The sequence below is a fragment of the Agelaius tricolor genome, unplaced genomic scaffold (assembly GCF_023055355.1).
Source record: "Agelaius tricolor isolate 1412-34295 unplaced genomic scaffold, bAgeTri1.0.p SCAF_6, whole genome shotgun sequence".
NCBI lineage: Eukaryota > Metazoa > Chordata > Aves > Passeriformes > Icteridae > Agelaius > Agelaius tricolor.
The window spans coordinates 45,665,865-45,676,243 of record NW_027269266.1 but is presented as its reverse complement, the minus strand read 5'-3'; the positions used below and the strand labels follow the sequence as shown (position 1 = coordinate 45,676,243).

General features: G+C 42.4%; 1 protein-coding gene across 1 annotated transcript in view; it reads left to right on the top strand.

The window, feature by feature from the left end:
* Window positions 1-1,329: 1,329 nt before the first annotated feature.
* The window catches only part of MATCAP2 (microtubule associated tyrosine carboxypeptidase 2), a 28,376-nt gene continuing 19,326 nt past the window's right edge, over window positions 1,330-10,379 (top strand). Inside the window, exons 1-2 of the mRNA XM_071429650.1 lie at window positions 1,330-1,566; window positions 9,078-9,724. Coding sequence (XP_071285751.1) covers window positions 1,542-1,566; window positions 9,078-9,724 — 672 coding nt within the window. The 5' untranslated portion in view covers window positions 1,330-1,541. The remainder of the gene's footprint in view (window positions 1,567-9,077; window positions 9,725-10,379) is intronic.

The window sequence follows — 10,379 nt, the reverse complement described above, 5'->3', positions numbered from 1 at the left end:
GTGTGTGAGACAATAGAAAAAAAAAATGAAAATATTTGCTTTAAATCCTTAATTTTGGTTTTTCAATAATTGCCTGTGAAGGGTGACATGAAAGCAGACAGAGCTATCTGAAAAGTGTTTACTCAGTCTCGTGATTGCATACTTGCAAGTATGCATGTCTGTCTAAGAAAGATTTATGAAACTCAGTAAAACTTTTCCAGACAGGAGGCAGAAGGGGAATCTCTGAAGTATCAAGCTGTGATCCGTAGAATTTCCTCCACTGCTATCTGATGATACAGCCAGGTGTTACTGGACAGTGCTATGGAGGGAATCTCTCTGTGTAGAGCACATTGCAGATATGGATTTATTGATGAGACAAACATGGCAGATATTTAAGATACTCAACTAAAGCACCACACAACTTTCCAGCTCTCTTCTCCCTGGGAGATCACTACACTCCCATAATCTGTGTTAAGCACTATTGTGCTGGTAAGTCACTTTCAATTAAATTGCTCTCTCCAATAAATGTTCACCATTTAAGAAAAGTAAATGCATTATTAACACAGTGAAACGTATTGATGTGTAATCTGACTTCAGTACTCACCTTAGGTCTGCATGAAAAGTACAGAATCTTCCTACACCATGCCTACATTAATGGGTTACACAACCATGATTGCTAAGATAAAATAACTTGTTCCGATTTGATGTTCATTTTTAAAACACGCAGATTGTATTTCAAGGAGTGAAAGGTTTCACAAGCAAAGCAACAGATTGCACAACAAGTAAGGCGACAGGAGGGTGTAATATAAAGTTTGTCTTCTACTTTAAATTCTATTTACTACTTATCAGTGTACGATAACCATCAGTTACAGCCCTAAACCGTTGCCCTGATGCAATTCCTCCCTTCTTGTTACATGAGACATTCCCAAGCACAAGACCCGTCTCCCAGGGTGGCACATGTCCTGCTAAGCACCCTTGTCCCATGCAGTCCTTCCTCTACCTGCCACAGATCCAGCAGATAATTACCAATCACACCAACTATTACCAACTGCAGCGATGATGGTAGCTGATGATTATCAGAGGACTGCAGCCCTGGTCTGTGCGTGAGTGATGCTCGCTAAATTCCTGCAGAGGATGCCACTAAAGCCTCGCCTATGCTGCTGACACTTGGGACCAGCCGTGCCGGTGGGATACAGCGCGCTGATGTTCCCGGGTGGCGTCGGCGGGGTGGCACACCGGGACACCGACAGCTGCACTACAGATCCCAGGGTACAGCGCGTCTGCGCCCTGCCCCCCTCCAGCGCTCAGGCCCCGCGGAGCCCGCCGGGACTTGTAGTCTGCGGAGGCGGGCGGGCGGGGGCTCTGCCGGCGCGGCTCCCGCCTGCCTGCCCGGGGCCAGCCGCGCTCCCCGGATCCGCCGAGGCGGCGAGGCGGGTGCATCCCGCGGCGCCGGGCGCTGCCTCCCCGCCGCCTCCCCTCTGGGCTCCCCGCCCGGGAGCAGGGAGCCCCCGCGCAGGGGGCAGCCGGCGGGGCAGAGCGGCGGCGCTGCCCGGCGGAGCACCATGCTGGAGTCCATCTGTGTCACCGGTGAGCAGCGGGAGCAGGAGCGGGAGCGGGGGCGGCGCGGTCCCCGCCGCGCCCGGGGCAGCCGGCCGGCCGCCAGCGCTTCCCCGCCCAGCGAGCAGGCATCGCCCGGGCGGCGCCGCGGGTGTCGGTGGGGTGTCCCTGGGGACGGGGGAAGGGCTCCACACCTGCCTGGCTCCAGGAGCAGGAACCCCCCCCGGTGTCCCTGGGGACGGGGGAAGGGCTCCACACCTGCCTGGCTCCAGGAGCAGGTGCCTCCGCGGGGAGTGGGGAGCGAGCGTGTCACCTGCGGGCCCTGCCCCGCGACACCGGGGAGTGCGGAGGTGACACCCGCTCCGCTGGAGCGGGGAGAATGCAAGGGAGAATGCCAGAAAAACTACTGCTGGTTATATCTGGTGCTTACACGTTTTGGCTCTACCCTTTGCTGCGTTCTCAGAGAAGTTAACAAACCCTTATAGGATATGTGTATACAAATCTCTGTTATGACTGTATAACGATAATATAGGCAGGTTTGTGGTGCCACACAAAACTGGCTTCTTGTGCTGTGTACAATGCAGTTGATGCTTGAAAACAGATGTTTTCCTTGTTTAAATTTGACATCCTTTCTTGTGTCATTACTTCAGCTGGCTCAAGCCAATGTTACTTTTCCACGGGGAAATCTATCTACAAGAAATCTGCTGGAGGTGTCTTAATTCAATACCCTTGCAATCATAACTAAGATCTCTTACAGCTACTCTTTCTCTGCATAATTGATATGCTGTTCCATCTGTGCATGGATATGACTGGAATGTTACTTCTGATAATGGGAACAGAAATAAAGTTCCATGGGATCGATCAGAGCAACCCTGGAGATGTGCAATAGCCACTGCAATCTTAAAGGATGAGATTTTGTGAAAAATAGTTATTTTGAGTCCATATCCCTCCATCAAATATTCCTGACTGCACCTGTGTTGCAGTAGAAGCCAGGGACCTGCTTGGATGAGAGTTTCATCCTTTGCAGGCTGCCTGTAAATCAGTGTTCTGTGATTATATCCTGAGTTTATTACATCAGTAGGAGTTTGTTGCTTGATTTCATTAGAGCCAAGTCTTCACTTTTATTGATTATTACTGTGCCCATGTAATTTAATTTGAAGGGCCCAAATTTGGAGTCAGTTACATAATACTGTATTTCAATATAGAAGTAAACGTGCAGGAAACTGCTTGCAACTCAGTCCATACATTTGGGTTTTTTTGTTTGGTTTTTTTTTTTTTTTTTGGTAGAAGGAGTACATCTCAAATAGCATTGTCATTTTAAAGAAGAAAATCCAAACTGCCAATCATCCCTAAAAATGCATAGTTACTTATGAACACTGACAGCTAATTAATCAGATATACAATCTGGCTGATATCTGAAACCTGCCCTTGGTTTTGGAGCTCAGAATTAAAAGCTGGATGACAGATAACACCTTTACAGGAGAAAAGTAAATAGGTGGATATTTTGGGAGGAGAGGAGAAAAAAGAGTCTTAGGTTAAATGTAAAAGTTCCCAATATCATACAGGCTCTAGTTAATAACTACGATGCTTGTGAAATTAGAAAGTAACTCAATGTCAGTGTTTTGACAGAAACTCATTGCCTAATTCTGCTGTTAAACCATGTTCAATCATAGACAAAGCTTCCAGTGTGTTCTAGTTCAAGTTGCCTGACAGCTTCTGTTCAAAACTGATGTTTTTAAACTTTAAAGGGGTTTTCAGTGGTGAGGAAATAGAATATAGGATTGTGGGGAGATTCAGTTATGCCACAAACACAAGCCTGCAGTTTTTGGGAGGCAGTGGAACATTACAGGTTTGTATACAACACTTTATGTATGCTTTCTTCAGAATATTCTTTCTATAGCTATCTGCACAGACAAGCCATAGTCTAGAGCCCATAAACTACAGGGGATTGTGAATCTATTCAAATTTTCTGAATATTGGAGATAAAAATTTCTTTGTAATGTAGTTGTACCTTTGCACAGAGTATCAAAGGAACAATTTTACTTGTCACATCCGTGTAGTTGCTTCTCATCTCACAATTTCAAATTTAACTATTGCTTGTAGATAGATCACATACGTTATTTGCATTCATATAAATCTGAAAATCGAAGTCAGCCTTGAAATGATTTCTGATTTTCAGCAGCCATATTCTAACATGGTAATGGTAATCTTAAAAACAAAAGTAGTGGCTCAGACCATTACATCCCAAGGATAGGAGGAAGTTCTCCATGAACATGTTTGCTAACCACCTTAATCACACCTGGAGTTTGGACAGGGTTTGTTCACTGTGCATATATAACCTGAGTGACAGCTGCTTGAAAACTGCAGGAGCTCTCTGCTATTTTAGAGCAAGGCTAGCCAGACAGGGATATCTGTGCCACAAATACCTGTCATTAACCTCATTCCACCTGTGGAACAGGTATTTAAGAAGCTGCTTGGATAGTAGCTGCCCTGTTGTCTAGAGGAAGGTATTATTTATACAGCATACTGCAAAGGCTAGAAAAATGCTTACGCTGGGATTTTACCATGCATATTATTGACTTATTAGCTCAATCCATTAGTTTCTAAAGGACAGAGACCAATAATATGACCTGGCTCCTAAATATAACATAAAAATCTAACTTTTTTTTCTAACAAATAACCTCTGACAAGATTAGGCAGTGTCTGCAGTGGCGCAAGGCTCCAGGCTAGTAACTGGGATGCAATTTATACATAGAATGTGTTTCCTAAGTGCAGAATTGTCATGAAATTTGTGGTTCCCACATATTCTCTGTTAGCACTCATGGACTCCATCCCTTTTCTAGTACTGCTGTGACACTGGAATAGCTACTTGTGCATAAATGGAAGTTACAGATACAACTCCTCTTTCTGCAAAATTCTGTGGTATTTTGAATTGTTCTGTGACACATAGTGCACTTGTGTCTGCAGTATGGAGTGAGTCCAGTACTGCCAGTTCCAACTGATCTCTTGACAATGAGGGGATTTTGGCTAGGGCACAACCTGCTCTCTTGTGAGATTCTTTAGACTCACAGGGGTAGTTGTCTTTGGCTGCCTGGCTGCCCTGATAGCCCAGCTTATAGGACAGCAGACATTGAACACCATTGCACTCAAGAGTGGTAGAGGTCTACTCTTTATGCCCAAGACAGACCAAGTTGCCATTAACAGGAGGGCTTTCTGTTTTTTGGTACCCTAATTATGACAAAACGGGGACAGGCAGCCCTTCTATCCCCTCCTTGCTTATCCCTTGCCATCACACTGCACTCCAAATGTGGCAGATTGTTGCATGTAATATTTCACCTGTGCCTCTAGGACCATGTTTTTATTAGTGTTGTTGCAGAAAGGAACAAGGTATAAATAAATGGAAGTAAATGTGATGGAGAGAATCTTTTAGGAAAAGACTATATTAGTTTTGTTCTGGGTTTTGGATATTTTTTTTTTTTTGATTGCTGAAGGGCTTGTGGCTTTGTGACTGTTGAGTGTTAGGAAATGAGAACAATGAAAAGAATCCTGGTACAAAATTTACATGAGGGAGGTTCTCAAAGGTAACTAGAGCCCGGGGCATATGTTCTTTGACAATTTTCTACTGGAAAAACAGAAATAAGCCAGGAAATTCAGATTTGTACTCAGAACACATGTAGGACATGTGGATGAGATACAAAAGATAAAACCTATGGGATCTGTAGCGTGATATCTGTATTCTGGTATGCAGCGTAGTGTTACACCATAGCATGGTGGTTTTCAATTTGCCTTTTTCATGTCTTTTAGAAATAATCTCTCCAATGGTATCCAGAATTTAAAAGCTGGGAATCACTGCTAAGCAATCCATGCAATTAATCTGGGTTGATAATCCATTCCAACTGGCTACTTTATAGCAGCACAGTATCTCAGTACTTTTTGAAATACTGAAGCAGGTTTTCAGGAGGCAGTGAATTTGTTTTTGTGCAATGAATTTGTTTTATATTCAAAATACTAGACCTCATTTTCAATCACCAGGCATTGCTAATCAGTGGAAGCTCTTGGATATAGTAAGACAAGTTTCCTGGAAGACAGTATATTCTTAATTTGGCTGATGCTGTCTGATTTACAGATGTGAGTTTAAAATATGTTATAGCTTAAACAAATATACTAGAGAAAGGATTTTAAATTTGGTGCTTTGCAACATGATTTTGACATAGTCTCAAATATTTTTTTCTCATTTATTTGGTAATGATGTTCAGAAGACCTGTACAAAATTTTGGAATAGCAGTTAAATGACTTCTGTGAAAACTGCTTTGTTGTCTATTATAATATTTCAAATGTGCCAGATTACCTGTTGATTCTAGGTTTCCAGCACAAATAGGCATGGAACAGTATCCTTTAGTCAGAAGAAAATTAAGGACAGCCACACTTAGTTTGGCAGCTGAAAAATCACTTTGCTACAAGATTGCGCTTATAAAGTAACTACAGATTGGGAACAACTATTTTTGATATCAGCCATGTGCATGTGAAACCTGCCAGTGCATGTTCAGCACTCAGCCACAATTTGTGACACTTCCAGGAGAATTCTGACTTAGGGCATTCAGTGATTGTCTACATAGAAAAGCATTTATTACTGGCCAGCTGTACCTCTTAGCTCTAACAGCTTGCTGCCATGGGTTTTTGGTATTAGATTGACACAAGCTTTGGGGGAGGGAGGGAATGGGTGGTTTAAGGTCATTTTGAGTTGTTTCTTTGAATTAAATTGCTATTTTTTTTTCTTTTTTATCACTTCTTAGATACTTGTGTGATATTAGTTCTAATTGTTCCTTTACAGCAGCAATTTAAGGCTTCTATATTCTTTGTGGCTTTTAAGAGCTGGTTAATAGAGAAGGTGAAGCATTAATGCCTCTAGTATCATGTTATTTCTTTGTCTATATTTTAAGAAGTAGCTGTGTCATTTCCAACTCCAATTTTGTCTACCTAAGCAAAGTCATGTGCTCAGAAATTTAATATGTGTTCAGACATTCTGGAAACCTTAGTTTTCACTTACCCTTCTTAAAAGTAAGGATTCTCATACTGTAGCAGTTGATACAGGTCTGAAGTCAGTCTCAAAGACCAGAAATACGAGCATGGTCATCCCATTCTGTTATCCAAAAAATGCATCTCTCTTTTGTATTTAGTTTGAAGTTGTTCTCCTTGTGATGGGGAACTGTGGTTTCTAACCACAACAGCTCATGGGAGAGCAAGATAAGCCATGTAGGCAGGTTGTCACATATGTGATGAGAATAATCTGACAGAATTTGAACAGGAATGCCAAGGAGCACGCTCCTGTGCCAAGCATGGAAAGAGGATTCACAGACTTATGATGGAAGAAAACTGAGTTTGCATAGGATACACGTGCTTTAGTGAAGGGGAATAATCTAATGCTTCTACCTCTTTTCTTTCCAGTGGAGAAAACACCCTGGCTGCAGATCACTCATCACATGTTCATGCAAACTGGATCTCTGGTCTTTTTGGTTTTTAGGGCAGGATGTTCGGGAGAGCTGAGGAACAGAGGTTGATATGGAACTGACAGAGGTCCAACAGCATGAAATACATTGTCATGGTGCTTATGTTGGGAGCAAAACTGAATTTTATTGTGAAAATAAATCCGAAATTAAGCCACTGTTGATTTTTTTTTTCCACCTTGGAGGGATTTAATGATCTCTTGCTGCTATTACCTTCAGAGTATAATTACTGTATGTAAAGTAATTACAGTTCAACTACATATAACTGGGGGATGAAGCTCAAATCCCTTTTGCAGGCTTTAATCATGCCACAGCTATATCTCCTGTTCTGTGAATCCTTTGATTTTAGGTACAGATGTAGGAAATATTTCTCTGTGGCACAACTTATTTGTATGTGTAGTTTCAGCTCACCTAATGTTCTGGGAGGAACGGGTTGTCAAGAGGAGGGGGTGGTTAGAACCAGTGAAGTGAGGTCACTTCTCTCTAACAAGCCAGCACAAATGTTAAATTCAGTTTTAATCCTCAATGACTTTTCTGTGCAGCCGGTCTGCACCAGGGACCAGTCTTCCCCAAAGGCTATGCCAGGGGTCAGAGCAAGAAAGGATGGTTCACTCTAATTAAAGAAACCTTATTTGCTTCTTGCACTTAGTTTGATTATAATGTTCCTTTTCAAGTGTTTTTTTAAGCCAGCTGTTATTGTAGAACAACTTTGATTAGATGAAACACACACTGTCTTAAGGCTTTTCAGGAGTGTAACTAGCTGATCTCTCTTGCCTCTCCAAATATAGCTTATTGTCTGTACTAAGACTGAAACTGTATTAACACGTGAAACTGAAGTCTTTTAAACATATATTACTATCCATATACTGTTGAAAATTGTTTACAGTGCCTGGCCCTTTCCAATGTTCTCACCCTTTTCTGAGAGTAAACTCTGTGAATCAGATTTTGCAGGTGAGATCACACCAGACTGCTTGTATCACAGCACAGATCCCTGTGGGACTTCACTGTAAACACTGCTCACATGCTCCTATGCAGTTTCCTATGTTTTAAGTTATTCTTTGTCCTTACAGAAAGCCTTCCTTGCATGATAAAGATCAATCAGTTCAAAACTATTCATTTGTTAATGTAGCAGTAGATGTTCATGAAGTTCTGCAGTCTTTTTTTAAACAACTGAGTTCTTACCTGCCAGCAGTGTAGTTGTGCATTGTGAAAAATGCATGTATTTTATGACTGGCTTTTTGCAAATATTAAAATGAATATTATATGTGTTGTGTTAGAAAGTAATGCTGTATTAATTCTCTTAAGTAGTGAGTTAAATATAGTTTTAGGTTATAAAAAATGTTAAAATAGAAACTATGCTATGTAGGATACTTTTTTTAAAGAAAGGACTTGCAGTGAGATAGCAGCCACAGGACACCTAAATCTTTCAGAGAAAAAGAATTTATTGCCCTCTTATCAGAAGAAACCGCTGTTAGGATTCAGAGGAAGTTGACACTGACCAGACAGAATCCTGTCTTTGAATGGAATTTGTGCATCATGTATGAAGGGTATGAATATGCAACAGGCTGTTGCTTTTAAGGGTTAATCCTTTGTTAACGGGTGTCCTTTTTCGGGCTCATGCTGCCCAGAAAAAGGTACCCGGACGTCCGTAACTCTTTGAATCTATTGTCTCATATTGTCCTAATTCAAATTGTCCAAATTATTATTACGCTAATTGTATTACTATTTTTATAACCATTTTATTACTATTAAACTTTTAAAATTTTAAAAACAAGTGATTGGCATTTTTCACATGCCTGGAGATGCAGGCATAAAGCACTCGTTTAGCTGGACCTTACAGGTCCCAGTCTAATTGTTCAAAAGTGATATACACACTCAGTTCTCCCCTATGCCTATATGTCAAGATTAATGTGATGTGACTGCAGTTAAGACATTTTGTGTTTCCTTTATGTTGCAGTTTTGAGTCCTTAACATTAGTTTCACTTTGTGAAAATCAAGTTTGTCCTCATTATTTCCTTTTTTTTCCCTTAAATGCAGAAAAACTTCATTGGCCTAAGACAGAGCTTTCTAGGAAATCAGTCCTGAGTCTGGAAGTACACAAGCTGAACATTAATAATGAAAACAGCCTCCAGCATCCTACTTCTGGCATCCTTAAGGACATTTTTACAACAGGGACCAGTAGCTACAACGTCCTTCTGCAGAGCAAAGAGGAGAAAAAACACCACGCTCAGAAGCAGCCGTCCTCGCACCACAAGAAGCACCGGAGAGCCGCCGCCAAGCGCTCCTGCAGCCCGCGGGGCAGCCGCGGGAAGGCGCCGCTGTCGCTGCCGGGCGGGCGGCGCTGCGGGCCCCGGCAGCCGCCGCTGCTCAGCAATGGCCCCGCGGCCGCCGCCCTCGGCAGCGCCCCGGCCCCGCCGGCCCGGCCCCGGAGCAGAGCTAAGAAGCACTCCAGCCTCGCTAAGCCAAAGCAGGCCCCGGCCTCCAAAGGCCATGGGCAGCAGGGCGATGCCGCTGGGCAGAAGCTGTGTTTGCTGACTGCCATCAAGCCGTCCAACGTGGAGAAAGAGAAGGTGAAGTTTTTCGACTCGGATTTCACGTACAATCCTCAGTTTGAATATGAAAACCCTGCTCTGCCAAACGTGTTAGCTAAGCACAGCCATGCATCCGACAGATTTCTTAAGCAGGTAGAGTTGCTTTTATTCCCCTCCATTTCCATTGATTATTTCTTCCTACACCTACATGGTATTTGGCTTTGTTTGTAGCAAGTAATTTCTCCTTATTCTCCCTTGTGTCACAGACATCTTTTATGAAAAATCCTTCCCTTAGGATTTTTCCTCCTGAGAAGCTGAGAGGCCTCAGGAACAAAATGTAAACAATGGTTATTTGCTGCTGTGGAATGCAACAGGTGGATCTGTCATTGGTCTCATGTGGTTGTTTCTAATTAATGGCCAATCACAGTCCAGCTGGCTCGGATTCTCTGTCCGAGCCACAAGCCTTTGTTATTCATTCCTTCTTTTTCTATTCTTAGGATTTCATCAGAAGGCTAGCTTTCTTCTATTCTTTTAGTATGGTTTTAATTTAATACATATCATAAAATAATAAATCAAGCCTTCTGAAACATGGAGTCAGATCCTCGTCTCTTCCCTCATCCTCAGACCCCTGTGGACACTGTCACACCCCTGCTCTTTGAAATGTGCATCAAAGATGAGAATGCACCACTAAAACTGAAATAAAATCTTTTTAATTAAAAAAAATGAAAACCTTTCTGAAATTTACAGGATTTTAAGGGATAAAGGCACAGTTCCTTCTAAATGAGTTTACGTGAAACATAATTTAAAG